Source organism: Dendronephthya gigantea, unplaced genomic scaffold (genome assembly GCF_004324835.1).
Source record: "Dendronephthya gigantea isolate DGI-Jeju-01 unplaced genomic scaffold, DenGig_1.0 000000F, whole genome shotgun sequence".
In the NCBI taxonomy this organism is placed as follows: domain Eukaryota; kingdom Metazoa; phylum Cnidaria; class Anthozoa; order Malacalcyonacea; family Nephtheidae; genus Dendronephthya; species Dendronephthya gigantea.
Window position 1 is genome coordinate 4,232,301 of NW_021163010.1, and position 26,719 is coordinate 4,259,019.

The window sequence follows — 26,719 nt, forward strand, 5'->3', positions numbered from 1 at the left end:
TAGCTTAAACGGTGGATAAATTTGGCTTATATCCACCGTTTAAGCTAAACGCCTTTCGAACAACCGGCCCCAGTGGTTAGGAACTACGTACGTACAGTCAACTAAAAGAAGCCGACGCTTTTTAAGAATCAATTTCGTTATATTCTTATTTAGTACCTTCGATATCTCTAAATTTTACGCTTGAATAGGATGGATACATATTTGTTTTATTCGGTTTTTGTCATTTTCCGAGGTATCTATTGAATTATTCGTTCTATGTTTGAGGTGGTGGAACCTCTTCAATTACAATTCGTGATATATCTCTGTAGCCAGTGTGTGCATCCGCGTCTCCATACCCAGCACAGTTTGCGACCCATAAACCAACGCTTATTGCTCCTCTTGGAAGTTGGTCACAGTAACCTTCAAAATGGCGATGACGGTGAGGGTATTCACCTGATCTCGCGTTGTACAACGAGCCATCAATAGTCATTGGGTTGCTGCACTCCTCCCCATTGAATGTAAAATACCATCGCTTGCATTGGTTATTAAAGGTAACACGAAGATTTCCCGAGAAGAAAACGCGCAGTGAGGTGTGACTATGCTCTTTGTTGAAAGAGCAACTCTGAAGAATAAGATAAAACCATTCTGACACAATCAAAACAGTCAGAATGGAGCAAGCGCAAAGCATACAGTGAATAACATCTATACCGACGACGGCAACGACTACAATCTCGTCCTTGAATCCCGCGCCAGTTTTTATCCCAGAGCCTTTGTTTGTTTCTCGCCAGAGGAATTGCGGGAACGAGATTGTAACAACTAGTACGGAAGCTAGTGCATTCGAGACGAATAACACTTACGCCGCGGCAAGTTCAGGTAAGTATGCTGGACAACTGAACGCGTGACCTAATTATAGACATTGATTATTCATGACGCTTGTGCGGATTGGAAGAAAAACAGTCCAATTTACATCTAGCAGGCTAACGAAATACTACCGCAGTAAAATGTAATCATATGTATATAACTCTTTAACTACATTTCGCACAGTTAAATCCTAGTTGACTAATTAAGAAATACACAACTCTGATTCGCCAATTCTGTCCTTAACTACAGTTAAAAATTAACTAGCCTTTTATACAACTGGCCTCAGATATATAACTGCATGTTGGGTATAATAACTTTTTAAGTCAATTCAAATCAAATTATTTGTCCAATCCTCGAACAAATTGACCATTGACGAAGCTGCACTTACTCTGATAAATCCTACGTCGGTTTCATAATTTCTTCTCCAGGCGCATTGCTTCCAGTTAGACTTAGTTTCACAATCACAACTATAATTTCCTCTTTCTCCAGGCTCACCCTTCGCGCCATCGTTTCCACGGATTCCTGGCAAGCCATCCCTTCCAGGTTGGCCTGGAATGCCAGGAATACCTGGTACACCAGCACATGTGCTACCACAGGAAATCTGCGAGTTCTAAATGAATGACATATAAATTAACGTTTCATATTAGTAAAGCCGGAGTGTTACAAAAGCGCCATTGGGCTTAGGTAAAGGAGCATTAGCCGATGACAATGAGGATAATGCCAATATAAATAGACCTAGACTACTACGAATAAATATTACTTAAATTTTCGCCGGGGTTTAATTCATTTGTTATAGCTTCCGTATAGTACAAAATTTCCGTATAGTACTGTGCAACAGAACACAAAAGAAAATTTTAAATTTGCATGGTTGTGAGCCTCATTCAATTGGTTGACTTTCCATACAATCTTTGCTCGTACCTGAGATGTGCCCGAGGTGTTTGCAAATGTCATTCCAATATTGACTACCCAACATAAAATGAAAAGCGTAGGCTCCATTCTGATGAGAGCGTTGTCTACTGTACTGCAGAATGTCCTATAGCTTGCATGCAAATGATAGATGGCAGTGTGTGTTGAATTTGTCATAAGCACAAGACAGAGTATTTCAAGTCAGCATGACTGGGAAAGCAAGCATTGCATTGTATCACAATCTTGACATAGGTAAGAAAAACATGGCAAGTAAAACTATACACGAGGTATACATATACGTATATGGAAAGAAAACAAAGAGATATTGAGGTCTTACTTTGGTATTGGTGGTTAGTACAGACTTAACAGTTCATGTGGAGTGCTTGTGCATAGCATTCGCGTTGACCCAAGACACGTTGGTCTCATACGCACTACATCGCCTGACTTGAAATCCCTGGAGATGTTTCGCCGCTCCATTGTATAACACGCTGCCTGCTGTTTGCATCAGCATCAGTTCCCTATATGTGATACTTCATAGATCAATGGAGAGAAGGCTGGGATTCTCCATCGAGAATAATTGAGATAAACTGGAGTAACTTGTGAACTGTGAAGGCTAATGATGCCAAGTGGAGTATAGAGATTGAGAGGCATATGATCGTTACCTATCAGTGTGCACACACCAGAACAATTTTGAGCATTTCGTTCCTAAATCAGTGCATCGTTTTTTACGATCTCCTTACACGACCTTAAGCAACGTCGCGCGTAAAGCAAAAAATTCCGAAAATATTGACTCAAAATTTGACTGTCGAGGACTGAAAACTTTATATAGTGCTAAATCAGAGAACGCTGTAAGAAAAGACGATTAAATTGAATAGCTTCTTCAACTATACAATCTATTTCTTGGACTTGGAAGCGAAATTCTATGTTTTTAGAATCAACACAAGACCTTTCTCTCAATCACGTAATTGTTTTTAGCCCTTTAATTAAGAATTAAGTACGAATTGTTGAAATGTTTGATTTTATATATATATGCAACGACGAAAACCTGTAGTAGCTAAGCCTAATAAAGTCCAACGAAATAACGGGTGTCTAACAGGTGGCGCTAATTCGCTAGCTTCGACTTTGTAAATCGCTGTTTATATCGGCATTGTAATCTTCAAATGCTAAAGTCTCGGGTGAAACACTCGCTTATTCAGGGTCTTTGGTTTTTTCTAATTGAAACGTATGGAGAATGACTTTAAGTGTCAGTGATGTGGTGCTGGAAGCGACAGGGAATAGCCTATAACAGAACAATCTCGGACATATAAATTTTCAAATTAATCATGGCTGCATCCAAACGTTTAGCTGTGTTTTTTATGTGATACATCTATCTCATTACCACACAAAACTATAATGGCCGCCTCGATTTCTCCTTTGTTCCTGACTATAGGTATATTACTGGGTCTTACTACATTGACCGGAATCTTGGCAAATGTTAGTGTATTACTAGTAGTGTATTGGAACAGATCACTACAAACTCAAATTAATATGTTGCTTGTCAGTCTCGCAGTGGCTGATCTCGGAGTAGCTGCGTCCTGTGTTCCTTTCGCTATCACGACTGTGTTCCTTCAATCTAATGTAAGTTGACGTATTGCTCTTAGACTTCTTAAAGACTTAGTCATTCGTCGATGTAACAAATCCAGGGTAAGATCAACATTAAATCTCCTAGTACTAGAGGTTCAGGTAGTAAAGTTATAAAGACAATTGGGCAAGCATGAAGAGAAAAAATGATAACGTTGTTTCGAAACAAAATTAAAAAGATAACATACTCCAAAGTGCAAACTTTGAAACAATTGTACAAATGTTGACCGTATTTTGCATTCTCTAATGAGATTGTTAATTATATTTAATAAACTCGAGTGTGAAAGAAAGAATGGTGATTAACATTTCACTTCTTCTCATCTTTTACAGGGTATCAGTGATAATTTTTGTCAGTTCAGTGGCTTTTTGAATCTGTTTTTTGCCTTGGCAAGTACGTCAATGATGGTGTGCATAAGTGCTTCGCAATACTCGTCCGTCACATCGCCAATGAAGAAAAGCATGACGAACACAAACTGTTTTATGATCGTTCTCTGTGGTTGGATTACGTCATTTGTTATTGCCCTCGGTCCCATAATGCGCTGGGGTCGATACGAATTCACTGACACTATCTACGACTGCAACGCAGCTCATACGACACGGACCTTAGAGATGTCGTATAATATCACCCTAATGGTCTACGCCTTTGCTCTACCATTTCTAACAATGCTGTTAACATATACCGCGATTTTGAGAGCATTTCGAGACCAGAGCGCACATTTACTTCGAACAGAATCAATAATGAGTACATCTCAAAGTAGTATGAACGTTTCCATTTCCGTGGAAACCAAAATATTTTTCACTGTGGTGATTGTTGTAGTAACATTTTTACTCTGTCGGACTCCTTTTTTTATTTATCTCTTCTTAATAACAATGCGGGTGATAAGTTCGTCGGATTTTTTAGGACAGCTTGCATTCTGGGCGATATACCTGCACAGTGCGACAGATCCATTTATATATGCGTTTAAGCACGTCGAGTACAGAGATACTTTAAATGAAATTCAAATGAACATTAATAAGACATTTAAATCCCTATTTGTAAAGGATAGTGACTATACACAAGCAATTGAGGAATAAAAGAACGTTAGGAGAAAACGAGGAACGTTATTTTTAAATTTTTTCTGTACATCGAATGCTGAGGACTTCGTGATAAAATTCCTTCTTTCAAATCCTGATTCTGTTTAGTGAAAGAGATTTAATTGCTCTTTCTTTATGCATCCTTGTAGTCATAGGAATACTCACATGAGCTGGCGACGCCCGGCTAACACCAATTACGTTATATAGTTACTAGTAAAATATTACCTGACACCTGTTGCGGCTAAGGTAAGATTCTACTAACATAAATCAGCTTGGTTATTTGGGTTAGCCCGGCTCATACAGACAGCTATTTTTATAGACCTGCATGGTTCGCATGAAATAATATTTTTCTCATACAGGCCAATCTATTATATCTTGTGAACCATGCCTTACATACAGACATGCACCTTCTCGACAATAAAATTGTTTTGCCATGCAAACATATATATTATAGTATTAGAAGCGCCGCAATTATAGCATTATAGGTATAATAACTACCATTCAGAAGTGGTTCCTGTTTAATTTGAGAGTAAACTTTATTATAGATAACGTTCTTCTAATTTTTAAATGTACCAGAGTTGATGTCTCTATAGACACAGCACTAGCATTGCCATGCATCATAGCTATATCACATAGAAGTTGTTTCCCGATGAAACTATATTCCTATTCATCCGTAGTACATCGTATTGGGATGATATGTCCTTGGTTGCACTTGGTGATGGTATTATACTCTCCTTGAGCATTCATCAATTGTGTTGTTGTTTTGTCCTCATGATTCACTACCAGCACCGCTATGGGACCGTTTTATATACAAATTTAATAGTTTCATCTGGAAAAAAATTTACACAAAACAATTAGAAATATGTATAGGAGTCCACGAAATAAAAAGCCAAGTAAGTTTGAGCCATTGTCTACAAAAATCCAAAAAGAACCTTCTTCACTTACTTTAGTTGCTGGTAATTCTTGTAGATATGGGCGAATGACAGGTTCACCAACAATATTATGAATTGCAACCAGACTAAATACACTTGCTTTTCGAACGCTGCTTTCCGAATGATCATAGCACTAGAAGGATTGAATTTAAAGATGATATATACCGTCGTGATGTCAAGGATCCTGTGCATGAACACATGTACCATCTAAGTTAATCATTGTTCATACCTTTAGCAAAGGAGGTACTAGTAGAGGCAAATTAATCTCTACTGTTGTATGGTCAACATCTTCAAGAGCCTTGATAAAAATGGCATGAAAAGTTGATCATGTAACAACGGTAATTACGTAACTTTTATTATATTCAGATTTCTTCAATTACTTTCCCAACAAGTTATCACTGTCAATAAACATCTTGAATCAACCTGCGTACCTTGGTAAGCATCTTAATTCCGGCGAGGTTCACAGGATAGGAACTCCCGCTGATCAAGGGTGACAACACCGTCATACATTCATCTGGACTTATCGATTTAGAAAAGGTAGCTGCTGCTTCCTCAGCAGCACGAGTTACCTGGACATGGAAGAAAAAAACGTTCAGACCATGACAACTACATAATGATGGAAAACCATATACTAGACAATGGATTTGAGGGCAGCAGGTTGAAATCCTATCTTTTAAGAGTGATAATATGGTATGCATTAGACTTTAATAAACAAACTTAGCACACAAGTAAACCTACCCCTTTGTCTTCATCTTGATGTAGATTCAATACCTCTGATATCACAAGACCATTCAGTTCATTAAAACTATACGGCTGAGCCTTAACCATATCTCGTACAACTCGTACAGCCAGTGTTCTAATTGACGCCTAGAAATGAATAAAAGTAGTTGATGTTAAGTTGCATAAGTTGATGTTTCTACCATATATAGATAATGCCCAGAAACGTTGGTAAAGTTCGTTCTAACAACAACCTTCTGAAAGAAAGCTAAAAGTATTTCAAAGTGGTGAAGTCTTCGAGCTGACTGTTTTTCTATTGCACAAAGCAATAAGATGTACCTCGGGATCTTTCATTTTCTCAACAACAGACATCAAAATATCTTTGAACTGATTCTCCCAAAGGCTTGGTGATGATTCTCTTGCGAGCTTCATGAGATCTGTTAAAGCATTCTGCTTCACTTCAATACTCGTATCAGAAAGTAAAAGCAATAACTGATGAATGGATTCTGCATCATCTTGGATCGCTGCGACGTACAACAAAAGAAATACAATCAGCAAGGAAAACTTTTCTGAAAGGATCAATCATCCCACTAAGATGTGATTATGAAATTGACGTCATTATTGCACGTAAGAAACAAATGAATTACCTTTATTAAAAGTATCGGACGATTCATTCGTTGGTACGGTCGCAACGCTATCACGTACGGTACCGATGCCATTCACAGGAGATTCCTACAACAGAAGAATGCAGTTGATCCGTGTGATAACAGGCTGAGGCATGCGTAGGAGAGATCTACTGTATATTTACAGTAGAAGAAGAGCTCTATTACATTTAAAACATAATTACCGATGGTAACGTTGGTTCACCAGAGGTTACTTCCTCGGGCGTTGCCTTATCCTGATAACGGGTTGCGTCATATGTTGATACATTATGTGCTGGGTGGGATGGGCTGGAAGACAACGTCGACACTCCTGAAACTCGAGGCGGGCTGGTATTGCCATTGACAGTTACTGCCTCGTTAGTGTGAATTTCATCGCTATGGTAACCGGAAGATGTAATACTTGGTGAATTTTCGGCGTGATTGTTAAGATTCCTTTTCACGCCTTCGAGGGAGTCAAAACTGTCGTTTGAATGTAGCGACGTGGCGCTGTTTTCCCGAAGGAAAACATCAGGTGCAGAGTCATCACCCGCGGCGTCGTGTAACGCGGAATCGTGTGCGAGTTCATCCTCTCGGTTTGACTGTTTTTGAACAATAGGGGGAATGCTACGGTAACCAAGCCTCCCGGGGGAGTGTGGTGGGTTATCCACCTCGTCTAAGGAGTTCGACGTAAACAACTTAGCGTCTTTGTTTACTTTCTTCAAGTGATTACGAATAAGTTTAGAAGCACCATCCTAAGTAATAAGAGAAAATTTTACGTGTATTTATATGCATGACTGCTGTTACCACCTACGCTGCTGCGATAACGCTAACTGGTACCAGTGATTTCTCAAGCGTGGCATAGAGAAATGGCACAGTAAAATTCACGAGCATTTATATTCGGATGTGCCTTTCTTTTACAAGACTTAAACAAATATTCATCCTGTGGGTATTAAAGGAAAACTGAGAAGTTGAAACAATATTGCAACCAAAAGTAATAGTTATTTGATTCTCCACAATGCAACTTACGTGAAACGACTTCGGAAAGTGTGGTAGCATTGAGCTGAAGATTGGCGTATTTAATTCAAACAAAGCGATAACAACATTAGCCGACTCCTGCAAAAAAAAGATTAAATCATGTTATATGAAGAACATAACGTCCTTCCATTATTTTTCGGAGTATTTAACTTCGCCAAACTTTAAACTAACATTGTGGTTAAACTATGATGACCTCACCTTTCGAACCTCTGCGCTCTTTGGATCTGAGTTCCACGTTATGAATCGAGAAACTGTTAGTCGTGTTTCTATGAACCGTTAAGGCAAATTCAAACTATTTAATGAGAGAAATAATTTGCATATACAAAATACATACAGCCTAGTCCTGAACATGTCAGATTTAGCTACCAATGTCTAAGATTAAGTCTACCAATGAGATCATAAAACCCGGTCTTCTTTGTTTTGCCACTTGCTAGGATGTTTGTACGAAAAGGATACCAGCTGAATTTACAAAATCTGCGGGGTCCATTCGCGCAATTAAGCCTTGTAAGTATTGCAAAATTGCGACTTTCACCTGGAATGGAAAGACAAGAACACGTGAAAATGTGATATCTTTACAATTCTCGGCATACAAAGTTGGTCGATTTTACTATATAGCTAGTATTCGATGTAGCCTAACCTCTAGACCAGCACAAAAAATCAGAGTGCCACAATATGGCCGGAAATCGCGGACATGAAACATGCAGATTGCCGTAAATAAAAATTACCTTCGCGTTCGGAATTTGTTTGTTATCAGAAATAAACCTCGTCATAACTGAGAATTGAATGTCGTATGGAAAAGAATCTCTGCAGGAAAACACAGAACACAATTTAAAATTTAGTTTTGGGTGCTTAGGATGAGAGTGAAAGTTCACCACTAACCTCACGACATCCAAGACACGTACAACCTTGGAATGAACAGATGCAAGCAAGTCTCCACCAAGTTTACAAAGAAGCCTCGTCAGCAAGATGAAGAGCCACTCATTTAGATCAGCTTTGTGAATTACCATGAAATCTGTAAGTGTGTCCAAGAACGCACTATACACCTGTCAAAAGAAGAGAGATAAAGTAAAGTTAGTCATCTACACATGTTCAACTACGCCTCAGTCCAGTAACTATATCAATTCCAGGCAGCTAAATTGCTTATTTGGAAAAACTACTAAAACATGACATCCATGTGGATTTCTCTTGAATAAAGTATATCATGTTTGCCTCCATGATGATGGCCCTGAAATAAAAACTATTCTCAAAAACACTAACCTTATTATGAGGATCGTAGAAAAATCTGTTGAAACATTCCAAGAATTGTACAATTTCTGTGTGGCTAAGAATTCGAGAGCTTCTGAGGTATGCCTGTATCGCATTAAGTGCATCACGTCGCTCTGACCAGGCATTACTCTGACAGAGTCGGGTTATTTCAGATATTTCCTAGAAAATTAAGTTACCATAATATTATTCCTAGCAAAGAATTAACTCCCATATACAACGTAATAAATGTAAACAAGTTAAGTTAAATTGTTCTTCGTGTATGGCACTCAAAAAACTAGTGTCCTACAGATAACCACGGAATGAAATCAGATTCAAATGAAAGCAATCTTTTCATGTTAAGAACTTTCAGTTTTTTTCCTGCATGCGCCCGTAATTCCTCATCCAATGCTTAACTGAATGCTATACTATATGAAAATGTACTTACCAATGTCGTTGATAAGGAGGAATTTGAGCGATCAGAATGAATACTTGAAGTGTCGCTACCATCATCCTGGTCTTCAGAAGTTGTTGAGTTGAAAGAGTAATTTCGAGGTCTCGAACTTTTGGACTGCAAGAAAAATAAGAAGCATGCATTACTGTATTAGAAATGGGAAATTCTGATTTAGATCGCTAATACTCACCGCAAATGCATCCCAAACAGCAGCTTCTGTGAAGTCCTTCGTGTCTAGTCTCCTCACTATTTCAACAAGAAAGCATTAAGGATTCATCAAAATTAAAGTATACTGCGCATCATCCATGCACTTTTCTATTCAAATTCCTTGTGGAGACGGACGTCATGCCGTGTATCTCTGGCAATCTCTTACCATGTGTTGGTTTTCTTGCATTAAGACTGCTGCTGCTGAAACTTCGCAAACCATGCTCCCGAGTGGGACTGGGATCGCGACTGCTTGCACGAGAACTTGATCGAGATGCAGACCGTGAACTAAAAATGAGGTAGAGTAATTTATGAGCTCACCGGGAAAGTAAGTATCGTAATTTTTCTACACATGACATTAGAGATAATTATGTACTCACTTTGGTGTCGGGATTTTCGATTTCATTGGACTGTAAATTTTGGAGTAAACTTCTGATCTTTCTTTTGGTGAGAAGGCATTGTTTAGTCGCGATGGTGAAGTCGAACGACTTGCGGCTAAATTGAAAAAATACAGTGGATATCCTATATCATTTCTACTCAAGAAATTGAGATCTCTTTAGCGAGGCTGGACGAGAATGAGGTTTTTCCCTCAAAGAAAAATAACGTTTTCCACAGCTAGAACATGGAGTTATATAAAGAACTAAGAAAGCTCTTCTTACGCTGTGACATGTATCCTCGATGAACAACTTTCGTCGCCGATCTACTTGGTCTTTGTCTCGCGTCATTTGTTTGATTTCTTGCTTGTGCTAAGCCCTCAGTCTGTGATCTCCTGCGGAGGCGAGCACGTTCAGCGGCACGTGTGTCTATGTTGCTCACTGAACGACCGATCATTTTGTTAGGGGTAGTTGTACCCGATTTTTTGGTCGATAATGCGCGTCGTCCAGGCGAGGCTGCTGCCGTATGTCGTGATTCTAAAAACGTTTGAAATATGGCGTGAGTTTGGAGGGGCTGGGTAGTATACAAAAGTATACAAAAGCAAGAAAAATTCTGAAAAATTTCGAGTGGTCGTTTGCGGTTCAATAGAAATAAAATTTGAATTGCATATTTAGCAGTGGTATTCTTCAGTAACCTGTAAGCCATCATTTGAAGGGTCTCCTTACGCAAAAGTGTGGAAGTGTTTCAAGTATTTATAAACACAAAACATAAAAGCCGGATCATGTTGGGTATCTGCTGGGATAATAAATTTACATGCAGTAGGGACCGGTATATTCTGCGAGGGTAAACAGGATGGTTTTTTATGACAGATCGCGGAATCTTTTACCTTCTCTCATGGAATTCGCTCTGGTAGGTTTATTGTTACTTGGTACATCCGTTCGGGATGGTCTTGATGATGGGAGGGAACTACTAAATATGAAGAATAAAATGCAATATAATTGAGAAGAAAGCCTACAGATTGTGCATGTATACCGCATATCGTAAAGTCCTAAAAATAGTGATTGAAATCAGGCTGTATCAGCGCATTATAAATGGATATATGTTTACGGGTACATGTTAGAAAGCTTATGATTAGATCCGACATACATTAATTTGATTGAATGATGCTGACTTTTGTTTGCGACCAGTCTAGCGACTAGCCTTATTATGATCCCTATGCATGCAATGTAATGCTTTGCTGTTTGTTTACCTTGATGCACTAGAGATAGAAGACGTAGTGGATGGTGGTCTTGTACGTGTCGAAGCTTTAGAAGATCTTACAGTTTTTGTTGGTGGGGCACTGCTGGGACCATCAACATTTAAAGATTTCTTGTCACCCTCTAGTAATTTCTGCTTACTGCTGTCCAAATCATTAAACATTCTATAAAACAGTTAGAAACATCCTGCTCAGTGCATTTTGCAAACATAATAACCATCAAATATTGAATAACATCAATAACAACAATGCCGATTTGCCGATGTGATCTATGCATGGTATAAAATGAATTACTTAAGCGCGCTTACACTAAGGACGTACTTATCTGCCTTTTCTTTAAAGAGTTTTGAGAACTGCCAAAATGCCCTGAATGGAGATAAAAATAAGAAATAAGGAAAGGTAGAAGGAAGAATAGAACACTTTAAACAATATTAGGCCTCTCTGACCACACAATGGTCGTCTCATGCAGTGGTGACTTGATCAACGGTTAACTCGCTCGTTTTATGATCACCCTTGCCTTGCCTGCCATCCCAGGTCTTGCAACTGCATGAACTAAGTTTGCCGTCTATACTTCTTTATCAAGGTAACAGAAATAACATTTCCTTACCTTCTAATCATCGCACGCACGTCTGAGCTGGCATCGCTTAAGCCATTGCGAACTACATTCTCGATTTCGCCGACATGACTATAAAATGATCATGCATGATCATTAACCATGGTTATTATAACAATGATTATTTGACCATGGTCAAATGACTTTAAAGATCAAAAACAGAAACTGATTAGAAACTTTCAATACATCAAAAGTAGTTAACTGAGCACCAATCAAATTGTTAACTTACGATTTTAAATAATGTAGTTCCCAGTACTCCAACAGCAACGATACGTAATCTGCACAACGACTGAAAATAAGACAGGATATTTTTATTCTTTGAAGTAGGATTTGGACTTCCTTTGTTTATTAGCAAAAATACCTACATTCGAACAGGTGTTGATCGTGATGTCATTCGGGTTGTGATGTGAGGAATCAGTCGCGGGAAATGAGTGTTCTAGAATAGTAAAAAATGATAGATATAACAAAAGATATAACAAAAGAGCTACGTATGGACCTTCAAATGAAATACCTTGATAACTATTCTCGCGCATGTGTCCCCCGACGAAGCCATGATCTAAATAGTTTATAAAAACATGGTTCATTCATACTGGCGAGTGGCGATGACTGTTCATCACTGCGTGTGGTAATTTCTATTCACGAAGGTTAATGAATGGGGTTATGGTATTCATAACACGCATGACGTCATGGTATAGAATCAAATCACGCATGACGTCAGCCAATGCGAATACCATAAAGTGATCAAATCATACTACTAACCATGGTTAACGAACCAAAACAGGAATGTCTTTTATATACAGTATATGTATGTTACTAATATGCCCGAATTGCCTGCAAGTTTGCTGCATGCTGATCTATCGACCAAATACCTTTGTTGCTGTGTTGGCATTCAGGTCGATTATTGTCGGAAGAACACCATCGGCCAAAGGACCAAACTTATTACCAAGTTTTGTGGCAAGATAACTGGAGATAAGAAATTATTAAACCGTTAAATACCCATATAGCTTACATTATTTCCTGGTTTTTGAAGTTAGTATAATAAAAACCAGTGTTCATATAACGGTACAACAAGAACAAGTGTTCATATAACGGTACAACAAGAACAAGTGTTCATATAAGAATATAACAAGAACCAGTCTTCATATATAAGCTATCCATTGGAAGCATTACCTTAGAGTAACACACGCTTCTCGCGCTACAGCGGATCGAAGTGATTTTACCTACAAATCGATTGCGAAAATCTCGTAAGAAATATAAATATGGACTTCAATTCTACACTAAAAACATCAGTATAGTAAAAACTAAACTTACGGCAACGTTGAAAGAACCTTCCAACGGTTTTAACTGGGTGACAAAATCGTAATCCAGCGAGCCTCCATCAACTAAACTTCGTACTCTTTTTAGCTAATTTTATTAATAAGAAAAGACTATTAGGCCCTATAACAGTTAACGGTGCATGATTACCTGCACCAAAACATACATATGCAAGTATTTAAAAAAAGGTTTGGAAATGATCATTTTCGGATCTGTTTACGTGGAGCGAGTTACCCCGGCTAGGCGAGGTGACAACTGCATGTAATAAAAGACTAATCAGAATAAGCCTTTGATGTGATGCGTTTTTTAACTCGCCTAGCCGGGATAACTCGCTCCAAGTAAACATGCAGGCCCTAAGTTGAACAATCGTAATCTGGAACTGCAACTCACTGCGGCGACATGATCCTCCCAATCATCCGAGGGACTTGATAAAGCATTTGAAATTTTCGTCAGTTCTTCAGCCAGTTCTTTCGCTGAACCAATCTGCGTACGAACAAGAATAAAAATTAATTTGCTACAACAAAAATTTGTAGCAAACACGCAAGAGATTAGTATTCTTATGTTCATGCACTCAGAAATAATATGCGACAGTCTACACAGAGTTTGTTGGTAACCTAGCTGCAGGGGCCGGTTGCTCAGAACCCGGTTAGCTTAACCCTGGGTTGAGCAAATCTTTAAATTAATTAGACCTTATTATTCCTAAAGTCAAGTGACTTTCTTTAACATTGAACTATTCCATATTCTGTAATGTTATTGGTATTGAAACAGCATTACGAAAGTTTTAAAAAAAATTATTTGGCCGACAACGGTATATATATACAGCCTTCGAGCAACTGGCCCCTGAGGGTCCTATTCTCACTTTCTCAGTTGGGCTAATCAGCATAAATATAATCTTCCTATTATAGTCTTAACTTTGGAAAACAAAAATGCAAACTGCTGACAATAGTACGGCATTAGAATGATAGAATGATAGCACTTCGGTGAATCTACCCATATGATCTACCTGAACGGTTGGAGTGTCAGTGTACGCTCGAATAAAATAATTTTCATCAACAGCACCAGCAGCAAGTCCTGGGCAAAAGAGCACTGTATTATTATCATTCATTAATCTATTTGTACACATATAACAACACAATCATAAAGCCTTGTTCTCACATATGTCGGCAACGGTCCGCGATGTTTTGTTGATGATCTGGACGCGAAGAGAATTAAAGCAAAGCACTTTATTTGTCAGCGATCACACTGACAGTCATCACCGATTATTTTGTTATATATGAGAACCAGGCTTACGATTTCACACGGGAGATTTTAGCAAATAGGCTGATGTTAAGTTATAATCGGTCTGTAGCCTTAGGTCACTTAGGGAACAAACTATACAGACAGATATACAAACACTACTCGAATATACCGAAGACGGCGAGCAAAATCGTAAAACAATTAATGAAACCGTGGCAACGAATTGAAACTATACGTCTGAAACTATTCGACCGACATTTGGATTGTGATATCTGTTATTTGGCTTATAGTTACTGAAATGTATTGACTGAAAAATATGGATCGTCCCCCATCTTTGATAAATATTCTATCACATTCAAGCGGTTTTAGTGATAACACAAATTAGGTTACCCGTATAAATTACTGAAGAGATAACTCTCCATCTTCAGTATTCATATATTCCGAGAAATAAATTAAAATGGGGATATGTATATGAGATTAATTTTTTCTCGACAACTTTTAATTTATCGACAAGCTTCAAGAAATCATATTTACCGCCTAAATCTACATTTGTAATGATACCTGCCGATCTTTTTGAAAAACATTGTTCCATATCAGAAAGCACAACAATACCTGACGTTGAAGATCCTTCACTCCGAGGTTCGTTTCTCGAATTTGATCTTTTTAAACTCGAATTGCCCGTCCGCGTCTACAAAGTCAAAGTTGTTAGTAAAAATTTCCCTTTTTTTTGTAAAATTTAGGCGCCATTCAAAAAATAGTGATTTTTAGGTCGCATTTTTAATTGCCCGAAGTTTGTTGGTATATATAATCCATTTTAAATCTTCCTATAAAAGCTAAGGTTTTCTTTATTATTTGTTGTTTCATATAATTATATTGCCTTTCAAACGTATTATACAACGGTTGAAAATACTTTCCACGACCGCGGTAGGAAGAATTATCCAGGCGCTATATATAGAACCAATCCCTGGACTGAATATACCTTAAATATTCATACTTCTTATCAGAATTCAGAAAGCTGGGTACAAGTCTGGGGTTGTTCCTTTGCTATAGCAACCAATACATGCCTACTTTGTAGTCAAGGTGGAAACGATACGTGCACTCTACGAAAAAAATCATTCTAGTGCGCTTGTCATTGACCGCTATATATAGCAAAAGCAAAGTTCTATATAGAGGGAGACAGCTTTGAGTATAGTATTTAACTCTATTTTTTTTAATTCCCACAAAAAGACATTATTATTAATATTACAAACTTACCTTAACAGGTTCAGATACCTCTCCATTCACTTTAACTGGACCTGAAAATATTCAATATGAAAATTATGGTAATGAGTACAAATATCGTGTTATAAGAAAGATTTACTAAGGATAAGTCAATTTTCTAGTCAATTTTGATTAATAGGAAAAGGGAAGTACCAGCAGCTGAAAACAACATTGTAAATTACGATTGAGGAATCAGTGTCAGTGAAAAAGATAAGGCCACGCTGAATTCCCTCCTCCGTCGGAAGCGAAGAGGCGCGATATACTGAAAATAATAAATATTGCAAGCCTCTAGTCTCTCGACGCGCCTGTAAAACGTTGCGTAATCCTGCCAAAACGTTGCCCTATACGCTGTTGCATTCACGGAATGAAAAAATTTGACCGAATGAAAAAATATATAATACAGGCATGCATTAATGGTGTTAATGCTATATACTATACAGATTAGTAAGAGTGCAGTCGAAATCCCAACCATGTGCGAATAATAATTTATTTTGTATACGAGCAGACAAACATACAAGCTATAAACATTTCTTCATTCCTATAACCCATCTATGGGTAACTAGAATCGAGAATTATATTCCCTTTATATTTAAATCAAACTCTGAGCACAATATTTAGTCAAAATATATGTTCCATCAGGTGTAGATTTCCAAATTTCTATAAAGCTGTATAACCTTTATAAATAACAAATTTATCTCCTGTTTGCTATAAATAAATGTATGTATTTGCCAAATTGAATTCTAATTCTGACTTTACAGTTTATATAAATATATGGCTATATGCGTCCATGACTAGCTATTTATGAATTTTCTCTGAACGTGATTATTCAGAGAGAATTTATATAGACCATAAATAAATAAATGGCGCAGCTGACCTCTTACAACAGCGATAAAGAATAAATTCATGACAATTTCACTTTAAATCAGAGTTAGAATTCATACAAAGTCGGTGAAGAAACTGAACTCTTCGAAGAATACAGACAGTCATTCAAGCGCAATGGAACGAAAGTTTTTAATCAAACACAAAAAGAAGAAAATTATGACGAACACGCAGAGCTGCAAATCTATTTTCCTTGCTTTTAGTTCAATCAATAAACTCAGTTCCTTAATTGGGCGAGTTATTTGTGAATGTTACAGTATTGAATTGCCACTGTATAGGATCTCGAGTATTTTGTGTGAAGCTATATTACGTGCACAATGGAAAAGCTCTCAAATAGAGATTACGTGTAATTTTATTGCCCAACACAATTTTTGAGTGCCAACTCATTTGGAAATATGTATGTTGAGAAGTTACTAACATAAGTGCCGTAAATGGAATGGCGGTCTTGCAAATAGGTTCGAACTATTGCTAAAATATTACCCAAGCCTATAGGGAGAGTGCATACGACACTGTCATCCGCTGTATGAGCGCATTCGCTCGCGCGATCGACAAAGACCATCAATGACCGGGGGCGCATGTTTAATGGGTATATGGATTGTAAAGTAACATATAAAATTATAAAAAGTAACATTATAAAATACACGATTCTGATTGCCAATCCTGTAGTTCAACCAAACTCTATAGTTTCAACGGTCCTTTTTTCAACGATCCCTGAGTATTACGCCGGATATATGGGGCATTGTGAACACTGTCTGAGTACAGCTGGTTTTTGAATCAGGATTACCATTTCACGATGTGTATGCGTGAGTGTACTTTGCAAAAACTTGGACGAAACTCGTTTTATTTAAAATGTACGTTTTATTGCTTTGCATAACTTCCTAGATAAGACAACAAAATGTACTTGTAAGTACGTCCATGACATGATATCGTATTGTCTACCTCAATTGAATTAGCGTGTATATATAAATGGATTGTAGGTCGTCTAATGGACTAAGCTGAGCAAACAATACATTCGTCAGCTGCGTGCACGCGGATGGAATTTCAAATGGCGTCCGTCCAATAATTCAATCTGTCAAAATGTTTTTCTTCCTTTTCGCAAATTGCCAAATTTTAAACGTTTTCCTCCTTTTGCGAGGAAGCAAGTAAAGATATGCGCATATACAATTTACAACAGTTCCGATTCAAAATATGTCGAGATTTCTGAAAACCTGTTTTGAGAAGTTCCGTGTTTGTAATTATGTCACAAATTCCCCATTTGCTAAGAAAATAAACGGCGAAAAAGCGCGAGGATTAAAATTAAGCTCCGTTACTCGTGGTTACTGAACGAATAAAATTGGCACCAGCCTGTATTCGTTATCTGTGCAACAAAGTATATCTCAGCCGTACAAAAAACTTAAATGGAGCTTTATACATTATTAAAGATGTAAGTCTGGTAATAACATAACTGTCGTAAGCTTGGGATCATATAGATCAATATATATACTGATAAATATAGCTACTTTCAATTCGCACGGGATCAAAACTGAAAAGCGAAGTTCTCACTCTCATCCAGCTACAAAGGTTAGACTAAAAGAGTTCAGTGGGAGAGGGGGGGTTGTATTCATAGGAAATGTTTAGTCTTACTCTATGTTCAGTGCTATATGATGTTATATAGCCTCGCTGCTGAGAAACATTTAGGAATATTCAGGTAAAACACTTTCAACGTGCGAAAAATGAAAGACTATACAGCTATTCTTGTTCTCATCAGTTCGTGTAAGTTATATTGTACACCGTCTCCCAGCATATCACGCAAGGAACCGCATTCATTGCCAAACATGTACAGTACTTTAAAATTAACTCGAAATTACTTTCCGCTTCTCAAGCAAAACCTTATTATAATAAATATAAGGCCTATTTATCAGGCTGGCACATAATTTTCAAAGTAATACGAGTAAATATGTTTAAAAAGGCTACAGACAACATCCATAATACAACGATGTCATATGTAAAATGTAGATTGCAACAAACACAAGAAACAATGAACAATTAGGATCGACTGACATCGAGGAAAAACATTTGTCATACAATCTACATGATGTCAAACGCTTACCTTGATGGCGAAACGTCTGACATATGTTATCGATATCGTGTAGAATTTCATAATATTCCTTAGACAGTGTTGAAAATGTCTCATTTTCCATCAGTTATTTATAATGCCCAGATAAAAAACAACGTGAAATTTACGGCGGAACCTTTTGAAGCGACATCCACCTACATTGTGATGTCGCGTGCATCATACAAAAGAATTCATCTCACGACCAAAGTTTCTCCATAGCTATTCAGGAATATACTTGTCATTAGCAGAGAATGGCCAGTATCTAGTCGACAGATGACAAGAAATATTTCGACAGCTGCCTGGCATATAGACAGACCACGCTATTAACTTCCTTTTCCTCTGCTAACCGCAGCTGATTTTCTCAATGATTTTCACCGTCAGCAATACACCGGCATAATGGCGTCCACGGGCTTACCATTGTCTTGCGAATAAATAATCAAACTACAAGCTTTATTCCATGCCTTTATTTAACGTTATATTGAGCATGCGGCGCGTGGGCGAACCTGAGATAGTTTGTGAATAATTTCCCGTTATTAAATATTAATACAAAACCAAGACGATCAGCCAACTCATCAAGTGGACGAACTTGGCAGTTTCAAACTAAGGGCAACAATAGCTCAACTACTTGAAATAAAATCTCAGCTGTATTTCATGTGAAAATTCATTCCGGCTTCTGCTTAACCATTTATCATATACTAATATCATTGGAATTTGATGGAGACAATATGAATATACGACTTAGGCTGATAGAAGACTGCATTTACTGTCAAATAAAAGCTATAAAGCACGTTCATGATTACTAATCTTATATAAAATATCCTTATATGTACTCCCCGCCTCGCTTTAGTTATGACTTAATCAACCAACTATCTTGGTTTTGTGTTTTGTTTCATTGGTTTTATGCACTTAACGCAAGATTGAGAAATGACCGATATTGTGCATTGTAGCAATCTCGAAAGGCAGAACAAATCAGGTATTCATTAAAGAGGACCTTCAACTATTTGATTTAATGCAGACCTTGATTGCATTCCTTGTTTGTCTCAAGAGCACTCATGCAAATTCAGGAAGTTGGATATTGGACCCATATTTTTATCTTACTGGAATAGTGCCCGAGTGACGCATAAGGCCTAGTTTATACACGGCGCATTTCAGTTGCGTCTAATGCAATTAGGACAATAGATGAGGTCATTGATGAACCTCATTAAGCCTCATTATCTATTGTTAAATTCGACTCTACTAAAATTTAACATATAAACTAAGCCTAAATTACGATAACGCATTTTTGCACGTAGATGTCTTGGCGCATGCAAGGCATGGAAGTTAACTTTGCGTAAACTGGTAAATTCGCCGTTGAAACCGAATTGCAGGGCAAATCTTAAATTTGTTCTCCACGACGCGGAATTTTACGCACGTAGCGGAATTTCCCCTTGTTCTTTCAAAATATTCAAACTATAAACTAATTCAATATACAACTGTTGTCTATTGTGAGTAAAGACGAGAAAATATTCTCTCTAATTCTTCGAGTCTGCGAGCTCGCCTGCGAGGATAGAGATTACGCGTGCTAATAGGAAAACATCCCCATTAATCATACATATATATATCTTCGATTATCCACCGTGTCCACCCACAACCCAGCTGCCCACCAAAAATAATGGGTAAACCTTAGAACGCTTTGAAACTTTCCACTTTGCAGAAGCTTATATTAGAGAATATGGCTTCGTGTTCCTTGGCGCAGCAGGAATTTATGAACGCCTGCGTTCCTTCGCCTCTGCGTTACAATCCCGCATGCTTCGTGTAATATTAGGCAAAATTTCCAAAAATAAATCATCTGTGCTGAAGAGGCTTTGAAACACGTTAACTTGGTGAAAGAAAAACGGAAGTCTCCAATAGGAAATAGTAGTGTCCAACAGAGACGACGGCATGGTGATGATCAACACTAAAGTTACTGGTTAGAAACCGGAAATTACAGTAGCTGGAGGCAAAAGACTCCATACAATTCCATTCAACTCAAACGACAAAGGCTGCTGATTTTATTAAGAAAGAGTACTCGCGATGGACGGTGCAGAGAAATATTCTCTGAATTGTAATCCTTTTTCAACACAACAATGAGTAAAACTATCATCATGATTTTTCGCACACAATGTTGATTAATAAAGGGAATGGTCATGAAAATTACTTCCCGTCTATTGGAGCTGGGGGGGGATGCAATAAGCACAATCACACAAAGCCCGTTTTACACTCCGAAGAATGTTTGTAGTTACCTTTTAAACGTTCGAGCTTGCGGACCGTAGTATATTGAGTAAGAGGGACACGAGAAACATTTCTCTCACAAATTAGATAATGTAAAGTTGTTTACGACTGAAATTATTATACAGAAAAACTCACTGCCGGAGAACTAACGGAATTTCTTACGTCATTTCCTCGCAGCTCGAACATTCAAATCGCAAACACGAACATTGATGGAGAAACGCCAAAATTTGTTTTTTGAAGCGATCTTAAATGCAACTTGTAATCCATAGTTTGATTAACATTTCAATTATATGAACGAGACCTACCGTCAATAGATGTTGCAACCATAGTTCCAGATTTAGCCACTTCGTCGAACTTTGCGTTGATTAGAGACAGCCTGCGAGAAATGACGGATTTCGTTTAGTTCGTCTGGTATATACAAACTATATATATATATATATATATATAGTATATCAATTACGATTTTGTGGCACTTCACTCGATCTAGGTAAATTCTGAAGGTTTTTAAAGGGTTTTAATTTCCAGTGGATTCATTCACAACTCAATTCAAGCCAGGAACAGTTGAGAAAAATTAGTCAACTATCGGTCCGTCGGCAGGAATCGAACCTACGCTTATACGATGCCGGGTGCAGTGCTCTTGCCGCTGTAAAGAAAACAAGGGCAAGGAAAAAAGTTTATTGTAAACCGTTATCACAGATTGTTGCACACGAACAGGTGAATGTTTTTTGATTGAGTCGACTTAAAATAGGTACCCGTACCCATTTCATCTGTGCGTTTGTATTGGTAGGCTGAGCGCGAATAAAATTGGGTACGGTACGGGGACCACTTTTAGTAGCCACGAGGAAACCGAGTATGATCTATGACGTAGGCTACACTTTTAGCCGCGCCAATAAATTAACTGTTATAGTGTAAACGAGGATTAAGTCAACTTTCCACTGATGATAGTTCAGTGTATTACTGTATACCCATGATGGCTTTTAAAAAAATTGTTGACTTTTTCAAACCAGAGTTCACCAACAATTACCACCACTGTGACATCATCTTAAATCGAATTAACTTGCGAATTACCCAGACGCATAATCCCCTCGTGTCTCGCAAACGCACGAGGAGAGGAGGAGCTAAGATTGACGCGCGTAGCTTTCGTTATGCAACTGTCGGTGAGAACATTCGTTGGAAGCCTAATCGGGAGGTGCATATTCATGTATTCGTCTTATGTCCGACTGATTTATTTTAAAAGGGATTGTACGATATATGAATATCAATATATGAATAGACACCCTTTTAAAAAGCGTCTAGCGATGGCCCTGCATCAAAATGAGACCATTTTTGTTTTTGATGCAGGAACTTTTCTTTTCAATGTTAATTATGTTTGCCGCATAGATATGATTTGCCGCCAAAAATCCGATGCCCGCCTGGATATAGCTATACGAATTTAATCCCTCTAACCCAAATCTCAACCCTAATCAGTAATCCCCATACTAAGCCTAAACCTATTATCAATTTGATGTCAAATGGGTCAACCCGCAATGTCAAAATGGAGCTTGATGAGCTGTTGTCAAGGGTATTCAAAGCTTGAAAGGATATTCAAGAAATTATTGCCAAGGGAATATTCAAAGTTTTAAAATACTTTAAAATGCACCGTATAGACCAGTTGACCTTTTGCACATGACGTCACAGTAGGCATTTGAGGACAAATTAACATGGCATCAAATTTTTTCAAACGACGTAATTTTCAGTTGAAATGTTGAAATACAGAAATATTAACAAGTAAAGAGATTAACCGTCTTTGACTGTCATACGTTCCTGTAATGCTCACATAACAACCATTTCCAATCAGGCATGGAAACATCCGGAGGACAATTCTTAAGGGTTATGACGTCATCGCAATGGGTCTATAGTTATGTAGGTATGTACGAACCGAATACACACCTTGTAGGCGGAATTCCTCTTTTGCCCAAATCAATTCTAACCTTTTCCCCAACATGACGGTAGATCTCAACTAACGTACGGATAGATGTATCTCGAACCTAAATAAATACGACGGTCACATAACTGAACCACATTAATGTTTAATGAAAAAAACAGAGCGAGTGTGTTATTGAAATGATCATTGTGTATTGAAAAAGACTAGCAAAAATAAAATGCATTGGACTGTTTAAACTCCATTTATCCTGGTCTGACTTCAGTTGACACATTATAACTATATTGAGATATAATATATATTGAGATATAGTTCCCCTGGCGGTTTTCTAACATGATTGTGTAATTATTTTAAGATTTATGTTCTGTTAGCCATTGCTAAATATGTTGAAAATCATTATGGACATATTTTTGAGTATATACAAATGGTATATTGTGAGCAGAACTGCACATCTCCAATCTTGAGGAAATATTTTTAATCATTTTCAGACAACACACAAGAGCATTGTTAATTAAACAGTGTCAACTAATTACCTGACTGTTAGCATCGCCTAACAATTTGCAAATGTGCGGTGTAAACTTTGAGACAGACAAATTTGAAACACCAAACCTACAACAAAAATTATTCACATTTTAAAACAACAATCATGGCAGAAGAATTAAAAATATAAAAACAATAGATAACAAAATAGTTTCAGTTCAATGGAGAGCACCCCTATACCCAACACTTACGTATTGATTGCATCAATTAGGCATTTCATTACTTCTTCACGAACTTTAAATCCTTTGTGAGAGAATCCTGGAATTAACATATCAAGTACAACCTAAAAAATACAAAGGGGTAAAGAGGAAATAGTGCAGCCAATTTGACTTTGAATTTGAACTGAATGAATACGTCATACAGAGTTCATGCACATGGATGAGAGCAGTGACTACATAACAACTTACACAATCCATCATTAAACTGGAATGGGGTAGCTATTATGATTATTGATACCTGAATGTTTCAAATTCAGCACAAACTATGAGATTATGTGCCCATTACAGTACTAATGTAGGTTGATTACAGTACAATAACCCTATTTAAGGTTTTGGCAAGAGAAAAGGAATATAAAAAAGACACTTTCCAGCTCCCACACCTTGCAATCTTGTGTCAAAATAAACACAACTCTCTTTACCTGTGGTGTTAGCGCATCCATTAATTCTTGAAGAAACAAACGAGAGTTCTCTCTGACCTAAAAAATATTGACCCATACTATTAATCCACTGCAGACACAGTTTTTCCTTATGATGTAATATTGCCTAGTATAGTATATCTAGGGTCTATATCTTTGTCCAGTATATATGTAAGTCTGATTTCAGTAGTTTCCTGAAAGGTTGGGATTTTCCTCCTTAAAAATAGTTATTAATGAGCAATGTGTAGGGGAACTGTACACATTTATTGAATTTCACTACATGAACAAAAGCCTTGGTCATCAACTCATCCCTTTGAAGTGCCAGTACTGTTTAAAAATAACATAATTATGTTGCAACCTTACCACAGTTTTACTGTCTCCCAGACGGTCTATGATTATTGGGATAACTGCAACAGGAAAAAAATATATTGTTAAGTAGATCAATGTCACTTTGCATATATATGGCAAGTTTAAAAAATCCAATTGAGAAATCTATTCTTACTGAAAGTCAACAAATACTATACATTTTGCAAAATTATATGAACAATATGCAATGAATATACATGATCAATGGACAAGATGGTCTCTTATCAAAGTAGATATCTAGACAAGTGAATCATGGATAAATAAATTTCATATAGAAAGCATCAGATGTCAGACCACTTTGACCTCCCCTCATGTCTGTGCCAAACAATGTGACTGTGGTTCAATATGTAAATATGCAAAAAAAACTTTAGTTTTAGCAGGTATATGATACAAATTTTATAATGAAAATTAATGCTGAATATCGATATGCACAAGTCCAATTTTCTTCATTGATGTATTCATCCATGGCTATTAGACTGGATATTGCTTATTCTCTTTGCCTATTGTTGACAAATTGCTGATATTGGAGGTAAAAACCACAGTAATTGTGGTAAAGACAGGAACATTGTTATGCTAGGCAAACTTAATAAAACATGACAAAATGCCACTCACTGACCTGTGCCTAAGTGCAATTTGACAGATTTGCCTCCCCTTCTTATGAGTATGGTGAATAATTCTAATCCACTTGCACTTATCTATGAAAGTTCACATCATACAGGAATAAATATATCAACATACTAGGTATAAGTAGCACTCAATTTGACAGTGAAATGATATCATTATTAGACAAAAGTTTCACACCACAACTTTTAAAATTACAGCATTACCTGTATTACCTGATGCAAAATGATACATTGTCTATATTTTTTAACAAAACTTTAATATTTGAAAGTGATAATTTGATAGGTTCTTAGCAGTTGCAAATTTTGAAGTTTTGACGAGGCATGGATTGGTACAAATTGTTATCAGACACGTATCTTTAATATTTTAGGCTATATGATCAGGAGATAAAACAAAATAATAAATATTTCAAAATTGAAGAATTTGAAATGACGGAAATAGCTAAAAGATTATTCATTTCATTGTATACTAGAAAATTCGTTGCAATATAATGAAAGATTCTGTGCAGATATTTTAATATTCATAAATTTCATAATACGAAAATGATTACGGCTATTTCTTCAGTTAAAAAGGAAATTCAGTCAATATTTACCCACAAAATAAGTTTACTATACAAGCCAAAATGGCTAATCGTACGGACTGCCTCTTTACTCTTTTGGTATAGTAATTACGTAAACTTCATATTGACGTCCTCGACTCCTCATCGTCTTCACGAAAGTTGAACGGAATTGCAAAATAGTATATCGAAATTACTTGACTTTTGTCAATTTTAATTTCTATTTAGAATTATAGCCTTGTTAAATGTTCTATTTCATAGCATGTAGGGTTTGTGTATATTGATATACCTTGTAGTTCCCACTGTTTATCCAAGTTTTCAAGTTATCAACTAAACAATCTATCGCATCAACCGTGAGAGGACTCAGGGGATTGCTCAGATATTTCTTTAACTCTTCACTCGCCATCATTTTCTTGTGCGTGTCGTGGTGCTGAACCATCGCCAGTAGATTACTTAGTTCTGGATAGTCGTCCATTTTAAGGTAATCTAGGCAACCTCAAATTTACCCGAGTTCCCAAAATATTCAATCTTCAAAATTCACAGACCACTAGACCGCAGTCACGGCCAAGTCAACGGTATGTTTTTCAGTGATGTAATCTTGCTCTTCTCCCAGTTACATGGCAAAAATAGTAAAGGATTTAACAATCTCTGAGACTGAAGTCTAAAGTGCGAGGACACCACGTTTGTTTCTCAAGCCATGAAAGAGCCGCCATTTTTTGTTGCTCACGATTCTACACAAACGTGACTACACGCAAATCGCGAGGGCTTCACGCTGCGACATACAAAGGAACGAACTCTGAAACTCGCGCCATTTTTTTTTGAGAGTAGCATGAACGTAACATGATAGGCCTTTTTTCTGCAAAAGTTTGATATCAAAGTATCAAAGTCTAAAAATAGTGCGCGTGCAATTATTGAGGTAATTTTTTCCCATCGAGTGAAAATTTCAATCCCGTAAACCATCACGTAACCCCGGCGACTCGACCTCTTTCGTCCCCACCTGGTCCTAATCAATTGTTATCAATTGCCGTGAGCTGCTGTGATTACCCGATTAGTTGCTATATTTTTGTTAAATAAATGCTTTTGTAAAATTTGATATGTAAAGTGAAAGCTCCCTGCACATCCAGACATACATCCCTTCG

The 26,719-nt window shown here is 37.3% G+C and overlaps 3 protein-coding genes across 5 annotated transcripts; 1 reads left to right on the forward strand and 2 right to left on the reverse strand.

The window, feature by feature from the left end:
• Positions 1 to 161: 161 nt before the first annotated feature.
• LOC114522067 (collagen triple helix repeat-containing protein 1-like) lies at positions 162 to 1,869 on the reverse strand. Its single transcript, XM_028542688.1, has 3 exons — positions 1,759 to 1,869; positions 1,229 to 1,450; positions 162 to 601 (listed from the first exon to the last, which is right to left on the reverse strand). Exons 1-3 carry the CDS (start codon positions 1,834 to 1,836, stop codon positions 254 to 256), a joined length of 648 nt encoding a protein of 215 aa, XP_028398489.1. The 5' UTR covers positions 1,837 to 1,869; the 3' UTR covers positions 162 to 253.
• A 1,003-nt stretch (positions 1,870 to 2,872) lies between these two features.
• LOC114515877 (high-affinity lysophosphatidic acid receptor-like) lies at positions 2,873 to 4,498 on the forward strand. The gene is made up of 2 exons (XM_028535200.1): positions 2,873 to 3,363; positions 3,697 to 4,498. The coding sequence occupies exons 1-2, from the start codon at positions 3,139 to 3,141 to the stop codon at positions 4,438 to 4,440; spliced, it is 969 nt and encodes a 322-aa protein (XP_028391001.1). The 5' UTR covers positions 2,873 to 3,138; the 3' UTR covers positions 4,441 to 4,498.
• On the reverse strand, positions 4,451 to 26,304 carry LOC114515782 (CLIP-associating protein 1-like). Of its 3 annotated transcripts, none has more exons than XM_028535094.1 (41): positions 25,870 to 26,304; positions 25,020 to 25,098; positions 24,401 to 24,444; positions 24,041 to 24,097; positions 23,595 to 23,686; positions 23,397 to 23,472; positions 22,872 to 22,969; positions 21,248 to 21,318; positions 15,713 to 15,753; positions 15,071 to 15,146; positions 14,226 to 14,293; positions 13,613 to 13,705; positions 13,220 to 13,312; positions 13,079 to 13,128; positions 12,778 to 12,871; positions 12,420 to 12,464; positions 12,274 to 12,344; positions 12,138 to 12,197; positions 11,903 to 11,980; positions 11,617 to 11,661; positions 11,290 to 11,460; positions 10,927 to 11,006; positions 10,325 to 10,576; positions 10,046 to 10,160; positions 9,835 to 9,953; positions 9,652 to 9,707; positions 9,456 to 9,578; positions 9,023 to 9,190; positions 8,645 to 8,808; positions 8,491 to 8,569; positions 8,222 to 8,297; positions 7,964 to 8,031; positions 7,757 to 7,843; positions 6,937 to 7,482; positions 6,737 to 6,821; positions 6,429 to 6,613; positions 6,111 to 6,239; positions 5,804 to 5,941; positions 5,602 to 5,670; positions 5,386 to 5,505; positions 4,451 to 5,269 (listed from the first exon to the last, which is right to left on the reverse strand). In XM_028535094.1, exons 1-41 carry the CDS (start codon positions 26,053 to 26,055, stop codon positions 5,210 to 5,212), a joined length of 4,407 nt encoding a protein of 1,468 aa, XP_028390895.1. In that variant the 5' UTR covers positions 26,056 to 26,304; the 3' UTR covers positions 4,451 to 5,209. The 3 variants fall into 3 exon arrangements, with proteins under 3 accessions (XP_028390895.1, XP_028390887.1, XP_028390905.1); XM_028535086.1 differs by having other exon boundaries at positions 10,927 to 11,009; XM_028535104.1 differs by lacking the exons at positions 21,248 to 21,318; positions 22,872 to 22,969; positions 23,397 to 23,472; ... (3 more) ...; positions 25,020 to 25,098; positions 25,870 to 26,304 and adding an exon at positions 18,687 to 19,162 and having other exon boundaries at positions 10,927 to 11,009.
• Between the last annotated feature and the right edge of the window lie 415 nt (positions 26,305 to 26,719).